This window comes from Trichosurus vulpecula, chromosome 3, assembly GCF_011100635.1.
Source record: "Trichosurus vulpecula isolate mTriVul1 chromosome 3, mTriVul1.pri, whole genome shotgun sequence".
Classification (NCBI taxonomy): Eukaryota; Metazoa; Chordata; class Mammalia; order Diprotodontia; family Phalangeridae; genus Trichosurus; species Trichosurus vulpecula.
Window position 1 is genome coordinate 159,184,344 of NC_050575.1, and position 19,154 is coordinate 159,203,497.

Below are 19,154 nucleotides of genomic sequence, written 5' to 3' on the forward strand. Positions count from 1 at the left end.
GTCAGGAAGACTCTTCCTGAGTTCAAATCCGGCTTCAGACTCTTACAAGCTGTGTGACCCTGGGCAAGTCACTTAACCCTGCTTGCCTCAGTTTCCTCATCTATAAAACGAGCTGGAGAAGTGTCTGCCAAGAAAACCTCAAATGGGGTCACAAAACTACTGCACAACAACGTTGCCTCACTTTCTTTCCTAGCATGTTTGCCAAAACCTATGGAGGGAAGCCAGGATTATTTCACCTGGAGGAGGTCATAAGGCAGAGGGGACCAGGTAGCCCATGGATTTTGGAATCCAAGTATGGAAAACAGGCAGCTGCAGGGGGCTGTGCACTCAACATGGCTTATGCCAACCCTACCTCTGTTCTAAGTGCGCTGTTGGAGTCCATCCACGTCTGAAAAGCTGTGCCAAGGTCATCTTGCTGCTGCGGAAGAGTGAGAGATGCCCTCAGTTCCCCAGCTCACCTGAGCCAGAGGCTGGAATAAAGCTGGCCCAGCTTCCCTTGCTGTGTCTCTCTCTTTTCCTCTGCACGAGGATGAAGATCCCTAATCCCAAAGCTCTCCTTCTTTCCTGGCTCTTAAGATAGCTTTGGTCTCTGGGAAATGCTTTTAGGCCTTAAGTTTTGTTAAATGTTCAGGATAGTGGGGCGAAGGGGTCCCACAGTGGGTTCTAAACGAGCCTCATTTTTCTTGGGATCAAAGCAAGCTAATTAACTGAAATTAAATGAAATTATTTAAATCCCTTTGCAAACTTTAAAGAATTTTACGTGAGTTGTGAGAATTGAATGTGAGTTGTTGATATTATTATCATTCTTGTAAAATCCTTGTCACTTTGCTCAACAGAGACTGGGTAGAAACAGCTCTGGGATGAGTTACTACCCTGCTATTATTCTTTTATATTTAATGTTCTGTGGGCTATTACACAAGCAGATAAAATAACTGTCTTCGGCAATAATAATCATAAAAATCCTCACTGAAATAATAACCATAGTGAGCATTTAGCTAGTGCTTTGTGGTTTGCAAAACACTTTCTCTATATGATCACATCGATCCTTACAACAGCTCTATCATTGCCATCTTACAGTTGAGGAAATAAGGCAGCCTGAAGCTAAATGACTTGTCCAAGGTCACACAGCTAGTAAGTGTCTGAGGCTAGATTTGAACCCAGTCTCCCTGAATATGAGTGTGGTGCTTGTACCCACTGTTGAGTAAAAGTATTAGGACGTAAACTTATCTTTCACTGAAGGTATCCTTTAAATAAATTCAGTGGTACAAATGATGACAAAGATCATAGGGACCCCATCCCAGTTCCAAATGACTTTAATTTCATTGTTAACTGTTATTATCTCCTCCTCATTTTTTTCAAGGGCGTTCAGAGAGAAATGGTCCTGAGACAACATCATCATTATCATCATTATTCTTATTCTTAATGGTTCACTAGCTAGGTGGTACAGTACATGAGAGCTTTGGGCCTGGAATCAGGAAGACGAATTCAAATCCAGCCTCAGACTCTTACTGGCTGTGTGACTCTGGGAAAATCACGGACTTATATGACTCAGTTTCCCTGACTGTAAAATAGGATTAATAAAAGCACAGCACTGTGAGAATCCAATAAGGTAACATTCGTAAAGTGCTTAAACTTAGCACAATGCCTGGCACACAGTGGGTGCTTGATAAATGTTTATTCCCTCCCTCTCTCATTCAGAGATTACTGCAGCCACTGTGATGTTGTTCTCAGGTGGTTAAAATAGCACACACCTGACTGGTAATAATACTGATAACTTCCTTTCATTCATAAAGCTTGTTAAGGCACATTGCATGCATTATATAATCAGGCTATCACAACACCTCTTCACTATAGATATTCTCATTCTCATTTTACAAAGAGAGAAACTGAGGTTTCTAGAGACGTGACATTCGACCCCAGCCATTACAAGCACAGTCTCCTTCCACAACACCACCAGAGTCTAAGTCTAGGGAGGCTAGGGCTTCTTTGGCTGAAAAGAGAGAAAGGGTGTCATCAGGGATGGTGTATCAGGAGCCATGCTCATTCGGTCTGTAGAAGCCTGTCAGTTCACATTGAAAGGCACCCCAGTTTCTTAACAAGGGGAACCTTTAACCTTCAGGCTGATGGGATCACAGGATTTGGAGCCAAAGGGACCTTGCAGGTAACTACACTCATTTGACAGATGGAGAAGCTGATGGTGACCTAGATGACAAATAGCAGAACTGGCAGTCAAACTGAGGTCTTCTGACCCTAAATTCAGTGCTCTTTCTACTATGCCAAACTCCTTCCAAGTGAGATTAGAAAAAAAATCCAACTTACAAATGAGATGGGGATCCCAGGAGGGCCCTGAAAAAGAAAGAAAATGGGGTGTTACCCATGATTTCCTGTGCTTGATCCACACTAGCTCCTCCTTTCCTTAGTGGGGAAGGGAAGGTGGAAATGGAGAGGTCAGAGAGTGGCCAGCAGGGCCTGTGCAGGTGTAATGGTGAGGAAGGAAAGGAGGAAGGAGAGCTTAATTAAACTTAAGGGAAGCCCCTATTTATCCTGGATCTGATCCCAGGACAAGGCACTCACAGCGGTCCTGCTCTCCTCCTCTTCCCCACCCCAAGGCCCACTGAGAAGTGCTGATATACCTACCGGTGGGCCAGGACGTCCTCGGGGGCCAGGAGGACCCTAGAGAGAGATGAGTGTGGAGTCAGTGGTCTTTGTCATCAAAAGCAAAGCTTTAGTTCCTCCTAACTCTCTTCCCCATTTCCCCACTGCCCACCCTGTGGAGCTGCATGGAAGAGGAAAGAGCAGGGTGAAGGGCCAAGTTCTTCCTGAGCCCCCGGTCTAGTCCTGGCTGGGGATGGAATTCAGACAGAAGTAGGTCACAGGATCAGAGATTTAGAGCTGAAAGTCATCTTAGAGGTCATCGAGGCTTGGCCCTCTCACTGAAGACATGAGGCTCAGAGAATTTAAGGCACTTGCCCAGTGTCATATGGATAATAAGGTAGGATTCCACCCCAAGACTTCTTGACTACAGTTTCAACACTCTGTCTGTCCACCATACCCTACTGCCCCAAGGTCCTGTATATGCGTATGTCTACTTCAGGCCCTCCTGGTCCTGGGCTATCTCTGGTCTGACCTGGGGCGGGGATGGAATTCTGACTAAGGTGTTGGTGGTAGAGTAGGTGGAGGGAATTGGGAAGTGGTTTCTATAAGGCAGCCTGACTCTGAAGTTTCACTGGTCTGAATAGTCCTACTAGTGACAAGATTGGATTTGGAGATGCCTAGAGGGGTAAAGGCTACTATGTGAACAGTGAATCAGACGTGGGATGGCTGGATGGATTTAACAGCACATTCTATTATCTCTAACACATCTCCTGGTCCATCTGTACGTCCTCATTCCTCTGGTTCTGATCACATGTCATCAAGCTTTCCTTGGGTCTTCCTCTCTCTTTCCCTCCTCCTCCCATTCTCTCCCCTACTCCTTACTCCCCACTCACCCTTGGGCCTTGCAATCCCTAGAAGAAATAAAACAGAAAGAGTTGGTTAAAGGGGCAGAGCCCAGCACCCAGGCTGCTCCTCTGTTCCCAGGCCCTGGTGACTCCCCACCACCAGTTCCTCCCCAGGACACTTACCAGATCTCCTCGGCTTCCTTTGTTCCCTTTAGGACCCTGTGGACAAACCACACAGCAAGGTTGAGACTTGGAAGTTTTTGGTGCCTCTGGGCCTAACCTGGGATGCCTTGTTTCACATATGGAGAAGGTGAGGCTTAAGGAGGGGAGGTCACTCTGCTCGTAAAGGAGATCTGAGACCCATCAGTCCCACCTCCCCTCCCTGTGCCTGACCCCTGGCTTCTTATGAAGCGAAATGAAAACATACCGGAATTCCAGATGGGCCTAGGATCCCCAAGGGTCCAATGACACCTTCTTTTCCCTGGAGATGGAAAAGAAACATACAACTGTGGAATCAAAGGGCCTAGAAAAAGAATTTGGCCTACATCTCTGCTGCCTATTTGGGAAGCAGTGGGGGTGGGGGAAGGGGGGAGAAAGATGGAGAATGGGAGAAAGAGGAAGATGGGAGGACAAGACAGTCCATGAGTGAACACGAGTGATGATAATAAAAATAACTCACACTTCTATAATGCTACAAGTGTGATAAAGTACTTTCCTCACAGGGCTATGAAGTAGGCATTACAAATATAGTCATTCTATAGCTGAAGACATTTCTGTTCATAGAGGCTGACTTGCCCAAGGTCACATAACTAGTTGGTGGCAGGGTTAGGATTTGAACTAGGGTTCTACCAGTTTGAGAGAGCTGAATATTAAATTTTCAATGTGAACATTTACACCTTGGAATTTGGAAAACATAATAAATCAAGGCTTGATTTATTAATTGATTGATCTATCTACTTATCTATTTTTATTTCTAGACTTAAGAAAGGAATGGAAAAATGTTAATAATGCAGATGAAGCTTAAAAGTATGTCACGCATGTTTTATTTTTCCCCCTGGAGAGATGGTAATTAAACATTTACCAGCATACCCCTGCACTGAACACATGCTTCCTGACTTTAAAGACCAGTGTCTTTTTCACTATACCAAAGATGAATCCCAGACACGGGGAAGCAGAAGGGAGGAAAATTAGAAAACAAGCATTTACTGGGGCCAACCTCACTGAAGGCATCTTTGGGACAGGGTCCCCAAGTCCAGAAAATTTGGACCTTCCCCTCATAGAGGTTACAAGTTTGTTAAGAAGACAGGTAAAGCACAAAACAAGGCAGGAGCCTGTCGATAATAAAGCGCTAAGTTTCATGGGCAGATTGTGGAATCCAAAAAAGAGTGGGATCCTTGGTGGACTAAGGCCCTCAGAGAAGGTTTCAGGGAAGTCATAAAAAGAGCAGACCACCAGTGCTACTGTAGGAGGTCAGAGAAGGCAGGGCCTCGGCCGGAAAAGCTTGGGACTTAAACTACCTTATAAAGAATGGGTTAGATTGTCATGGGAGGGGAGAGGGGAAAAGAAGTGCATTCCATATGGAGCGAAAGATCCCGTGCCAAAACACTGGGCCGGGAAGGAAGATAAAGGGGAAGAAGAGTGAAGGGAGGGAGTGAGGAGGAAGTAAACCATGGCGGCAAACAAAAGTGAGTATCAGGAAAAATTGTCATAGGACTGTGCCTGGTCATTAGTGAGAATGCAGCTTGGCAGGTATCAGATGATGCCTTGCTCAAGGAAAAAGGAGGCCCAGAGGCTAATGCCCCAGTGCTGGGCTGCCTGGGGGGCCCTATGGTTCTTGAGGAGGGCCAGGGAAGGTTTCTCAGGGGAGAAACTTACCATCAAACCTGGTGGCCCCCGGGGACCCTGAATCCCTTTAAAACCCACGTCTCCTGGAGGCCCCTGCAGGGAACAAAGAGAGGAGACATTTGATCCCTATGAGCCAGAGCCCATGGGATGAGGACAGCCACCCGATTTGGGACATAGAAGGGTTAGGGAGCACACAGGACTTATTCAAATAGCCAGTTTAATTTGGATAAATCCTCCCTATTTCTCTGTTCAACAGTTGGAAGAGGTAGAGGCCCTGTTCCAGAGATGATGATAATGATGGTGATAATAATAATAATTGCATTTACAAAGATGATATCTATCTGTCTATCTATGTCTGTCTATCTATCTGTCTGTGTATCTATGTCTGTCTGTCTATCTGTCTGTCTATCTGTCTGTATGTCTATCTATGTCTGTCTGTCTGTCTGTCTGCCTATCTATGTCTGTCTGTCTGTCTATCTATCTGTCTATCTATCTGTCTATCTATCTAACTGTCTGTCTGTCTATCTATCTGTCTGTATGTCTGTCTATGTCTGTCTGTCTGTCTATCTATGCATCCATCCATCCATCTATCTGTCTGTCTGTCTGGCTATCTGTGTATCTATCTGTCAGTCTAATATGCTGTCTCATTTGACCTTTACAACTACTCTCTGAGGAAGCTGAGTCTCTGAGAGGTTAAGAGCCTTGTCTAGAGCCTTAGAGCTAGCAAGCATCTAAGGTGCAATTCAAACCCAGTCCTTCCCAACTCCGCTCCACTGCTCTATCTGCTTTACTCCACTTCCACTATCTAGGGTCCCAAAGCTAGGAGGGAGCTCTATTAATGATTTGACCTGCCAGGACCTGAGGGGTCTTCCCACCTTGGCCGCAGCCTGAGATTTCCCAGGGGCACCATGATTAGAACATGAGTAGAAATCCAACACCACAGAACAGGGCTACGGATTCACAGAACCTAAGAACTGAAGGAGATCTTGGGGAGAATTTAGACCAAAGATTCTTAAACTGGGATCCATGAACTTGTGGTTTTTTTAAAAAAGTATTTTGATAACTGTCTTTCAGTATAATTGGTTTCCTCTATAATCTTATGTGTTTTTATTTTATGTGTTTGAGGGATCCATAGGACTCAACAGATTGCCAAAAGGTTCTATGACACAAAATGGTTAAGAATCCTTGACCTAAGAAACCTCTCATTTTACAGATGGGGAATCTGAGGTTCAGAAAAATTAAGTGACTTGTCCAAGTTAACAACTAATAAATTTATCAATTTAATGAGTGAGAAGCCAGGTCCTGGGGTCAGCAGAGGTGAGAGGGATCCTTGGGAGCTGGATCTTGAGACTCCCTCTAACCATGGGAGCACAGCTGGAACAGCTAAGGGGGCTGTGAGGGCCATGAGGCCTGGGTAATATTATACCTTGGGTCCAAAGAGGCCAGCAATCCCAGGGAAGCCCATTTCTCCAAAGTCACCCTGCCAAGAAAGTAAAATTAAAACAAAAACAACCCAAATATGTGTGTATGAGACAGAGAGAGAGACAGACAGACAGATAGACACACAGAGAGAGAGCGAGAGAGAGAGAGAGAGAGAGAGAGCATGGGCCCAGCCCGCTGGTCCTAGAGTCAGATGGAGTCACAAACCTTAAAAGTAATAATGTCACATACTAGCTGGAATTAACCCCTCATTACTAGACATTTCCCATTTCCCAGCTGGATAAATTGAGGCAGCAATGAGCCAGAGCCATGAGACTAGCTTATGCCAGAGCCAAGAAAAGGACTCAGGAGTTCCTGGCCTCTAGTCAGACCACTGGCTCCCTTTCTTAGATGACAACCTCCTCACTTTCCATGGTTTGTGGTTCCCTCCGGGGGGGGGGGAGGAGGAAAGGAAAGAAGGAGGGTCATCACTGATCTCCAACCCAGTAAGATCTTTACATAGCCTATGATCAGTGGCAGCCCCCAGGACCACTTGCCAGCAGCCACAAATTGGGACTTGGAGTCTTGCCCTTCTTCCTAGAAAAATGCCTTGGCAGTTCCAAATACCAGATAGCAGGGACTCTCCAATCAGCATCTTATTTCCAAAGCCAGATTAATAAGTACATTTCTAGAATGAAACATAGGCTTCAGTGATCCAGGAGAGAGAGAGAAGTCATGGGATATGAAGTAGGGGCGATGATGATGCCCAACAGGCCGAGAAATATTGGGTCCTCTCTCCATTAATTAATATCCTACAATGCAGAGGGTCTCAGAGCAGCAGGACCTAAGCAAGCTGGTTAAATCTATCCCATGTTCTCGTTCTTCTTACTCTCAAGTTCCCTCTTTCCTAAAACAACATCTACATAGCACTTTATGTATTTTTCAAGCCCTTCCAAATCCTCTCAAATCTCTCATCTCATCCCCACAGGGTCTCTGTGAAGATGAGCCGGTATCATTATGCTCGTTTTACAGTTGGGGAGACTAAGAGCCGGAATGGTGAAGTGGCTGCCCAAGTCACAGCTGGCATGCGGAAGAGCTGGGATTAGAACTCAGGTCACCCATCTCCTGAACTAGTTGGTTTTTTTTTTCCCCATGCTGCCAATAGCGGTTTGTAAAATCCTCACTCTTGTTCTCCATTTCTCCCCCTAACCCTTGCTCCTTTCCCATCAGGACAAGGCAGGACGCCTTCCCCGAAGCAACCTTGATTAACTGGGTCAGACTGACTTCCCAAGGCCCAGCCAGTTCTGCTCTCTCTCTGGGGGTAAGGGATGAAGGGAAGGAGGTCTTACATTAAATTAGTGGGGGAATGTGTGGAAGTCATTCCACTGTCACTCACCGGCTGGCCTTTGGATCCTGGCTCCCCTTGGCTCCCAGGGAGCCCCGTTCCTCCCTCTGTCCCTCGCTTGCCGGTAGGGCCCAGCTGTCCAGGCAACCCACTTTCACCCTTAAAGAAACACATATATGTTAAAAGGCAGCCTAGTGTAGGGAGATGTAGGTAGCACCAGGGATCAAACATCTTATCATCCTGCCCAATGAACACTTTCTGGTATTCTTTGACACCAGAAGTGACCTTACCCAGAGGGGAAGTTATCAGTAACATTAGGTCCATGTGGCAGCTCAAAAGATCATGGGATTTAAAAAAAATAGCATTTTATTTTTTTGCAATTACACATAAAGACAATTTTTAACTTTCTTTTTAAATAAGATTTTTGCACTCCAAATTTTTCCCCTTCCCTCTTCCCTAAGGCAGTAAGCAATTTGATATAGGTTATATATGCGCAACCAAGTAAAATATTTCCATATTAATAAGGATCATAGGATTTAAAATGGGAAGAGATTTTTAGAATATGGAATGTAAGAATGAAAGGTACCTTAGAAACTAGAATGACAGAGCTAGACATATTAGAGACCATGTGGTCCAATCTCCTCATTTTACAGATGGGGAATATCGAGATCAAGAGAGGCTGTCATTCACCCACGCTGATCCAGGCAGGGTTACTTCCCCTTCGTAGAACATCAGCTCAATAGGGAGAGAGATGGGCCAGGAGGGGTTAGGGATAAGGCTGAGGGACAAAATATATAGTCTACAGGATAAAGTCAAAATTCCCTAGCCTGACATTCAAGGCCTTCCATAGTCCAGCTCTGTTCTGCATCTCTAGTCTTGCCTCCCGGTATTCATTTGTGGAGGCTCTGACTCCAGTAAGATTCATCTCCGTTAATATCTCTGCCTGTTTCCTATTCACCCGCCATTCCAAACCCCTTGTATACTTCCATCGCCCCATCTTTGCTTATGCCATTTCTTACTGGCAACACTCAACCTTTTTCCTTCCTACTTATCTGAACCCTACTCATCCTCCAGGGCCCAGCTCAGGTCCCACTGCTTCTGACCATCCCAGCCCACAGTAATCTCTCTCCTCTCATTTCAAGATTTTAATTATTTCTGCCACTCATTTGAAACCTGGTGCAGACACTTCTTTGACTGTTGAATTGTTACTTGTGGTTTTGTGTAAGTTGTCTTCCAAATAGGACAACTCATTCCTGAAGGGCAGGCAGAGTGTCTTCCTATGCCCCTTCCATACCTAGGGCTGTGAAGCACAGAAGTGGGGCTCAGTAAATGCTATTTATTTATTTTTAATGGGAAGCAATGTGGCTTGGCAGAAAGAGCGTTGGATCAGATTCAGGACACTCAAGTTCTGATTCTGTTTTCACTAGGTGATCTCAGTGTTCACCTCTATAAAGTAAAGGTGGAAGGGTAGGAGGGTCAATTTGAAAATATACTATAAAATAGTAATTATCAAAACTATAGGGGACTAGATTCAAAAAATCTGAAAAAGAGATCAATGGGATAGAAAAATTCAGAATAAGAACCAAGCATAGAAGACCTACATAGTCCCTGGCCTTGGGAGTCAGGGGAAGCTGGGTTCACGTCCTGTCTCTGACACATACTGGCTGTGTGAGCCCAGGCAGGGCACTTGATTTCTCAGCCTCTCAGGTAAGTAGCACCCTAGGACTACAAACTGCACAGAAGGTACAGAACCGAACTGGTAGAGGAAGGTCCTTACCAGGGGCTCCATACACTGATAAGACCACAGGTCTAGTAAAATCAATCATTTACTCAATCAATCAGCATTTAGTGCGTGCTTACTATGTGCCAGGCACTCTGCTGCTCCCGGGGAGAAGAAAGGTAAAAACATGACCCCTGCCCTTTGGAAGCTAAGGGGGAAAGACAACAAGCAAACAAGATGTACACACGTGATAGATAAAGTGTAAATGGGAGGTCATCTGGGAGGGAAGGCACTAGGAGCAGGGAGGAGGGGAGGGAGAAGAGAGGAGGAAGTGAGCAAGGCCTCTTATAGAAGGAGAAAGATGTGTGTGCGTGTGCGATAGATATATAACTATCTCACACACATATACAATGAAATATATATCATATACACACACAATGATATGTATCACGCATATGATGATATATCATATATAATAAATATCACACACATAAATAATAACATGTATTATATACCGTACACATACATATATAATAAGATAGTATTTTTAAAGCATTTAACCCAATGCCTGGCACAAAGTATGTGCTTAATAAATGCTACTTTCTTTCCTTTTTTTCTATAGATAGAAATATTATATTTAAAGATTAAATATATTAAAAGATGCAATATGCTGGGATCAAAATGATTCCTTAGTACAACTTACTGGGGAAATAGGATAGCAATATGGAAAAAATTTAATTTAGATTCATACTTCATATCATATACCACAATACATTCAAACTGAATTGTGAATCTAAATACAGCAACTCTAATATTTCAATAGGGTCAGCGCTTCCATCAGTGCGGGCACTCCTTTCACCAACGTACATTCAAACTCGTCTATGAATTGGACTGTCTTGGATGAGATGCGGTGGCTGAAAAAGCTCCTTGTCTGGTGACCAACCTTCTGGAAGGAGCTCCCTAAGCTTGGCCAGGATGGCACCTGGCCACAATCACAACCGCTCCCTCGTCCAGCCAGAGCTCAGAGTCTTTCCAGATCAGTAGGTTCTGCCAGAGCTTGTGCTTAGTTGGCATAGCTTTGAAGAACTCAGGGTTGTTTCCACAGCTCATCAAAGAAGAGCTTTAGTAAATGTTTTTTAAAAAAAAATTTAAAATTGGAAGGAAAAAGAATACTATGTTGATCTCAATTTGGAAGAGGAGAGGAAAAGAAACGCAAGGAGAAAAATTCTTATTTGTTGAACAAATGGAAGGTACTATTGAAAACAAAATAGATGGATTTGGTGCAATAAATAGTGATGTGTTCAAAATAAAATAAAATAAAAGGAAACAGATGGGGGAAAATATCTACAGTAAATATTTCTGATAAAAATCTGACATCCAGAGTCTTTAAGAAATGGATACAAATTTAGATGAGTAACAGTCTTTCCCTAAAGGCTCTCCCATCTCTCTGCCTCCAAGTCTCTCATTCCCCAAGCCTCCATCCTCACTTCCACCTATTATAAACCTTATCTCTTTTCAAGGCTCAGTTCAGATGCTGTCTCTTCCATGAAGCCTTTCTGGACCTTCCTCCCTAGTTGGTAGTGTTCTCTCTCCCTCCTCAAATTATCGTATATTTAATAAAGTTATTTATTTCATTTAAATAAATTAATTTATTAATTTAATTAATATTAATTAAAATTTAAAATTTTAAAATTAAATTAAAAATCATATTTGAATTATTTATAATTTTTACCAAAAAAACATATTTAATTATATATATGTTGTGTCCTTCCAGTAGAATGTGAGCTTCTCAAGGGTAGAGACTGGATTGTTTTTGTCTTCATCTCCACAAGGCCCAGTTGGTAGGCTCTTAATAAATGTTTGTTAATTACTGTACTGAGTATTCAAAAGATATGAATAGACAGTTCCTAAAGGAGCAAATTGTTAGCAGTAATTTGAAAAACAGTTCAAAGTCCCTAAGAAACAGAACAATGCACATCATGGACTGGATGATCCCTAAAAATGTTCTAGTTCTGACCATTCTCTGAATCAATGACTCTCAGCTCCTCCACTTATGACCCGTGAGATCATATGTACATCACTTTATTTCTCTAGGCCCTGGTTTCCTCATATGTAAAATGAGGTTGGATCAGATGATCTCTGCAGTTCCTTCCAATTCTCAGTCAATGAGTCTATGAAACTATGAATACCTCTCCTAGTCTGTAGGAAAACGGTTCCAATGGATGTCTATTTGTCTACATTTAGCCAGCAGGGAGCAGTGATGCTCAACTCAACACTGACATGAGTATTTGAAGAGGCCAGGTAGATTGGAATTTTTTTCTCTCTAATCCTACGCGACTTATAGTTGTGTTTTTTAAAAATCCAGTTTGTGTTATTTTAGGAGGTCTGAGGCAAGAACTCTGAAGAAAGATTAGAAATCCATATAGTATCCTGAGATAGCAGAAAGAATCCTGGATTTGAAAATCAGAGGACTTGGGTTCTCATTCTGCCATTGTCACTTATTAGCTATACCACCATGTACAAGTCAGATACTTAGTCTCTCTGGGCCTCAGTTTCTTCATATTTAAAACAAGGGGGTTGAACTAGATGGGCTCTAACTAGATGGCCAGATCTACATCTGTGACCTATGATCCTGGGTAACCATCATATACCGCAAGGGTATAACTCTCAGAAATAGTTCCTAGCTGCACCTCCGAGCTGCCCCTCAACATTATCCTGCCTAAGACAGGAGGTAGGATGGAAACAGACTCACCTTGAATCCTGGGGGTCCCTGAGCTCCAGGCAAACCAGCAACGCCTGGATTTCCTCTCCTGCCTGCAGGGCCAATGGGTCCAACTTCTCCATCATCTCCCTGTTCCCCCTAAATGGAGTGAGACATAGAGTTCACTTAGTTTCTGAAGACACAGGCTTCAAGGGGGTCTGGAAACTCTTCATGGACTTGAGCTGTGGGATGAGGAATGGATGTTATACCTAAGAAGGAACTGCCAGCATGGGAGGGATTATCAGAACAGGTAGTTGAAAGGGGTTGTGGAATTGGGGTAGGATGGGATGTGTGGCATTGAGAGTGTGAGTGTATGAGTGTATGAGTGTGTGTGTGTGTGTGTGTGTGTGTGTGTGTGTGTGTAGACTTTAATTGAATTTAAACCCTATTCCTTAGTAGTAGGGATTGTTTTATTCTCTGTATTTATGTCCCCTAAAAGTACCTGGCACATAGTAGGCAATTAGGAGATGCATGTTGGTTAATTGAATAGAACTCAGTTTGATTCCATTCAACTCAAGCCAACATCCTCTTCTCTAGGGTCTCTCCCAATTCTGACATTCTCTGGTCTCAGGCTCCTTCAGTAGTTGACATTCTATGTTTTAAGGTTCATTCGGCCTTTGCCATCATAGATTCTAATGTCTCTTCCAGCTCTATGCTTCTATGATATAGTCCCTTCTAAGGTCTTCGCCCAGGAGATAACACACACCCAAAGTCCCAGCCACTCTGCTTACCTGCTGTCCAGCTCGGCCATCCTTCCCAGGAATTCCATCCTGACCAGGGGGTCCCTCTTGGCCTTGTCTTCCCACCACACCCCGAGGCCCTGGCTGCCCCACCAGGCCCTGCAGATCCAAAGAGACCAGATGAGGTGGGATAAGACCTTAGGCTAGAGGAGGCATCAAGATGAGGGGTATGCCCTCAGGACCACTCACCTGCATTCCTCGCCTGCCAGCTTCTCCACGCTTTCCTTGTTTCCCTTTCTGACCCTGAAAAGCCAAGAAAATAGTTCTGGCCTGAGCCAAGGGGGTATCTGGAGGAGGGGAACTCCAAAAGAGGATCAGCCTTCCCTTGTGTTCAGGATGTAAGCAGATTTAAAGTGGCAGCTAGGTGGCACAGTGGATAGAATGCTAGGCCTGGAAGCAGGAAGACCTGAGTTCATATTGTATCTCAGATATTTACTAGCTGTGTGACCCTGGGCAAGTCACTTAACTCAGTTTGCCTCAGTTTCCTCATCTGTCAAATGAACTAGAGAAGGAAATGGCAAACCACTCCAGTGTCTCTGCCAAGAAAACCCCAAGTGGGGTCACCAAGAGTCAGACATGACTGAAACCAGCAAACAACAATAACCACCCTGTAAAGGTTTTGAGGATGGGCCCAGTGACAGACTGCATATCCATCTGTCAGCAGAGAACCAATCTTTCTTGAGGTGATGGCTTTTTCAGCTGTATCTTCTCCTGACAACTATTTCCTAAGTCACAGAGAGGCTTCGATCTACGTTGGTGCAGGGATTCATGGTTCCTCAATCTATAGATATATTTGTTATTAATGATAAAATCTATTTCTTTGGTCCATCAACCTTGAAATGCCTTTACCCTGTCCACGGAGGAAACACTCTAGTGAGACCCAGACTGAGATCCGGGGAGACCTTCTGAGTCTGCCATTAATCCTTACCACGATAGGATCTGGAGTGGGGGAGAACCTTAGAGGCCACTGAGTCTATCCGCCTCGATTTTACATAGAAGGAAACTGGGGCCAGAGCAGGTTAGGGATTTGCTCAAGGTCCCACAGAGAGTTAAACAACAGAACTGAGATCTGATCTCATGTCCTGTGACTGGAAGTTTCTTTCTGCTGCACGCACATTGTGTGAATGAGGTAAGATCAATAATCCCACCTGAGCCTCGGTGTTTGCATCTGTAAAACGAGGGTAAGTAATAGTCACCCATTCTATCTTATAAGGGTTGTTTATAGACCAGAGCTGGGAAGGACCCCAGGGGCCGTCTCATACAATCGCTTCATTTCATTAAAGCAGCTCCATGGCATAGTGGATACAGCGCTGGCCTTGGGAGTCCAGAAGACCCAAGTTCCAATTCTGCCTTCAAATGAGATAGCCTACTTAAAGCACTTTGTTGACCTTAAAGTGCTATCTAATTGCCAACTACTGTGGTTATTACTGTTATTGTCAATAATAACAACACGAGGTCTTGGCTGGTTCAGTTCTCTGAGAAGCAGAAGGTCCAGCACAAATCAAGGCGGCTTACTCTGCATGGGCTCAGAGGATTCAGAAATGCCGATGATCAGAAATGTCAATGCCTTCATTTTAGTAAAGAGGAAACTGAGGCCCAGAGAAGAGGAACGACTTGACCAAGAGCACATAGGTCAACAGGTCAAAGAGCAGGGATCTGAACTGACTTCCTCCAAGCTCAGCATGCTTTCTACCACTCTTCGCCTCCTGTCTCCCAGAATAACCTCACACTCTTATAACGTTTAACAATTTCTACAAGCACTTGCCTCGCAACAACTCGATTACAAAGAACCTTGTGCTTTGGCCAGTCCTGACTCTACACTCTCAAGAATCATGTGGCCCACTTGGACAGTGGGATTCTCTTCTCGTCATTGACTCATATGTGGGGGACCAACCTTTGCCTGACAGAATCCATGAGCAGAAAGAACCCCAAAGTCACAGATAGAAATTCCACTTATAGGATACAGATTGGGATGGGGGATCCCAGCAAACACAGAGGACCTAAGAGGTCCCCCTGTAGCCCTCTGGGCCAGGAAATTCCCAGCAGTCCCTCCTCTCTGCCTAGTCACCTAGTATACAGTAGGTGCTTAATAAATGACTGATTCTGACAGCAACTGGAGGAATTTGCGGAGGATCAGAGAGAGGAACTCTATGACCAGGAGATGGCAGCAGAGAGCTTTTGGTCTGAGCCCAAAGTCACACTTGCTAAATCAGCATATTCCTCAAGAGCAGGGGACCACACTTGCCGGCTACAAGCAAGAAAACGGTAAGATCCAAATATAGTTTTGAGAAAGGGAGGATGATCTGGGGGTCACCGAGGGGCTCCCCAGGGTCAGATGTGTCCTCAGGCACCATCTTGTGCCAGAAGCTTTTCTGGATTCCCCTCAATTGCTAGTGCCCTCCTTCCCAAGCTCCCCTGTATAAGCTACTTCATGTGTTCGTGTCTACAATATACATGCATGCAGTCACTTTATGCCATATATATTTTTATATGCACATGCTGTCACCTTCCTTAGAATGCAAGCTGCTTGCAAGTAGGGATTGTTGCATCCTTTGCACTGCTACCCCAGCACCCAGCACAGTGCCTGATGCACAGTAGAAGCTTAAGGAACACCTGACTGATTGACTGACTCTTCCCACTTTCATCATCTCTGGGTCTTCTCCTCTCTTCCCCCATTTCTATTCTCATCCCTCTTTATCTTTCCTTCTCTTTCTCTCCTTGTCCCATTTCCCCTTTGGCTTTGCCTCCTCCCTTTTCTCCTCTCTGTCTTCCTCTTCCTCACTTTCACTCAGACCTGCCAGGGGCAGCCAATAGTCTGGCTGTTGGGAGCTCCTAATGACCAAAGAGCTAGCTGAGGCTTGGCTGTACCATCTGGCTGAGTCAGGTGAGTAGCCTGGCTGGTGCTCACCATCTCTCTCCCCAGATCCAGGAAATCTAAAGAAGGTGATAACGGCGGAGCAGGAAGCAAAAAGCACTGGCCTGGGAGCCTAGCACTCAGTCCCAGCTCTGCCCCCAGCTTTGTGTGGAACTCTAAGCAAGCCCTTTATCTCTGGGCTTGAGCTTCATTATTTGCCAAATGAGGGGGTTGGACTAACTGCTGTCTATACACACTGTTGTTGTTCAGTTGTGTCTGACCCCATGGACCATAGCATACCAGGCCTGTTTATCCTCTACCAACTCACAAAGTCTGTCCAAGCTCCTGTTCGTTGCTTCCATGACATTTTCTATCCATCTCATCCTCTGCTCTCCTTATCCTTTTGCCTTCAACCTTTCCCAGCATCAGGGTCTTTTCTAATAGTCTCGTCTTCTCAATGTATGGCCAAAGTATTTAAGCTTCAGTTTCAGTATTCGACCTTCCAATGAATAGTCTGAATTAATTTCTTTAAGCATTGCTTGATTTGATCTCCTTGCCACCAAGGGGACTCTCAAAAGTCTTCTCTAGCACCACCATTTGAAAGTGTCAATTCTGTGGTGCTCAGCTTTCCTTATCATCTGATTCTCACAGCTGTACAATGCTACTGGAAAAACCATAGCTTAGACTTATATGGACCTTTGTCAGCCAGATAGTATCTCTGCCTTTTAGTATGCTGTCCAGATTTGACATAGCTTTCCTTCCAAGGAGCAAGCATTCTCTCATTTCATGGCTGTGATCACCATCTATAGTGATCTTTGAGCCCAATAGTATAGAATCTGACACTGCTTCCACTTCTTTATTTGCCATGAAGTGATGGGACCAGTCGCCAAGATCTTCATTTTTTTTATGTTAAGCATCAAGCCAGTTTTTACACTCTGCTCTTTCACTCTCATTAAGAGGCTTCTTAATTCTTTTTCACTTTCTACCATCAGAGTGGTATCATCTGCATATCTGAGACTGTTGATTCTTCTCTCAGCAACCTTAATTCCGGCTTTTGATTCATCCAGCCTGGCATTTCACATGATGCCCTCTGCATATACAAGTTAAATAAACAAGGTGACAATATATAGCCTTGTCATACTCCTTTTCCAATCTTAAATCAATCATCTATTCCATGTTTGGTTCTAACTGCTGCTTCTTGACTCGTGCATAAGTTCCTCATGAGACAACGTGATCTGGTACTCTCATCTCTTGGAGGACTTAGACATTTTGTTGTGATCCACAAAGGCTTTAGTGTAGTTAATGAAGCAGAAGTAGATGTTTTTTCTGGAACTCCCTTATTTTCTCCATAATCCGGAGAATGTTGGCAACTGCCAACAATTGTCTGCCTCTTTGAAAAGCAGCCTGTTCTTCTGGTAATTCTCAGTTCACATACTGCTGAAGCCTAGCTTGCAGAATCTTAAGCATAACCTTGCTGGCGTGTGAAATGAGCACAATTGTTCGGTAATTTGAACATTCCCTGGCATTGCCCTGCTTTAGGATTGGAACGTAAACTGATCTTTTCCAAAGCAGTGGCCACTGTTGAGTTTTCCAAATTGGCTGGCATATTGAGTGAAGCGCTTTAACAGCATCATCTTTTAGGATTTTAAATAGCCCAGCTGGAATTCTATCACTCCACTTACCTTTTTGTTAGCAAGGCTTCCTAGGGGCCCGCTTGACTTCATTCTCCCGGATGTCTGGCTCTAGATCAGCAACCACACCATCGTAGTTATCAGTTATCAGTGATGTTAAGATCTTTCTTGTATAGTTCTTCTGTGTATTCTTGCCACCTCTTCTTAATCTCTTCTACTTCTGTTAAGTCCTCACCATTTTTGGTTTTTTTTATCATGCCCATTTTTGCATGAAATGTTTCCTTGATATCTCTAATTTTCTTGAAGAGACCTTGTCTTTCCCAGTCTATTTTTTCTTTTATTTCTTCACATTGCTCACTTAAGAAAACCTTCTTATCTCTCCTTGCTATTTTCTGGAATTCTGTATTCAGTTGGGTATATCTTTCCCTTTCTCCTTTCCCTTTCCGTCTTTCCTCAGCTATTTGTAAAGCCATTTTGCTTTCTTGCTATTACAGTAGCTTCCCTCTGTACTTTATGTTCTAAGATTTTCTAAAGGGATAATATTCTGTATTCTAATGATCTTCCCACCTTCACCATTTTATCTTTCTAAGGCCTCTTCTAATTCCAAACTAATATTCTAGTTCTAGAATTCTAGAGTCTGAGGATCCTCTAACATTTTATGATTATGATTCAACTGGTTTTAGGATCAGGGTAAGGGTTGACATTGGTCTCAGGGAAAGGTAGAAAGACTCACCTCTTCACCTTTTGATCCTTTGGGTCCTGGTTGTCCCCGGGGTCCAGGATGCCCCTGGAAAGCAAAACAAAATAAAGAAAATTTGGTCTGGAATTCTTTCCTCAGAGGGATGCAGGACTAATTGGCAGAATAGTTCTTTTGTGGGGCAGATGGTCAGGGAAGTCCCTAGCCAGGGAATAGGCTAGGCTAGGGCATGGGACCATCTCTGAAGATCACTGGGAAGCAATGGTATGGATGTCTTGGGTGGCATCATCCCTGGTCCCTCCCTTGCCAGGTCCCAATGCTGATAGCTCGCAAGTCTAGAATTCTAAAACATTGTCTCTAAAGTTTTGAGGAGAAGAAGCTGTAGAACAGTTGCTTCAAGATAATAATAAATTAGGGGTCTTGAGGATTTAAATGCAAGGTTCCCATTTGAGGGAAGAAGACAGTGAAAATGTTTTTCTTACCGGTAAGCCTTGCTGACCAGCTTTTCCTCTGCTTCCTTCAACACCCTCCTGGCCCTGGAATGCAGATGTGCAGAGGAGAATGCATATATTTGGATTCTCTTTTGCCTCGACTGGTTTGGGTTGGCTTCTTAGACAACCCTGTTGGGCTATTGACATGTCACCCCCCACCCATTTTGCTGCTGACTAATGGGTAGGAGACACAGTTTTTGGCCAGAAAGAT

General features: G+C 44.1%; 1 protein-coding gene across 1 annotated transcript in view; it reads right to left on the reverse strand.

Annotated features, from left to right (window-relative positions):
• The window catches only part of COL27A1 (collagen type XXVII alpha 1 chain), a 234,115-nt gene that overhangs the window by 9,280 nt on the left and 205,681 nt on the right, over window positions 1-19,154 (reverse strand). The window contains exons 44-57 of the mRNA XM_036749857.1: window positions 18,935-18,988; window positions 18,489-18,542; window positions 13,460-13,513; window positions 13,262-13,369; window positions 12,522-12,629; window positions 8,101-8,208; window positions 6,712-6,765; window positions 5,316-5,378; window positions 3,868-3,921; window positions 3,624-3,659; window positions 3,489-3,506; window positions 2,638-2,673; window positions 2,320-2,346; window positions 353-418 (exon numbers count right to left, since the gene is read on the reverse strand). Of these exons, the coding sequence (XP_036605752.1) occupies window positions 353-418; window positions 2,320-2,346; window positions 2,638-2,673; window positions 3,489-3,506; window positions 3,624-3,659; window positions 3,868-3,921; window positions 5,316-5,378; window positions 6,712-6,765; window positions 8,101-8,208; window positions 12,522-12,629; window positions 13,262-13,369; window positions 13,460-13,513; window positions 18,489-18,542; window positions 18,935-18,988 (840 nt within the window). The remainder of the gene's footprint in view (window positions 1-352; window positions 419-2,319; window positions 2,347-2,637; window positions 2,674-3,488; window positions 3,507-3,623; window positions 3,660-3,867; window positions 3,922-5,315; window positions 5,379-6,711; window positions 6,766-8,100; window positions 8,209-12,521; window positions 12,630-13,261; window positions 13,370-13,459; window positions 13,514-18,488; window positions 18,543-18,934; window positions 18,989-19,154) is intronic.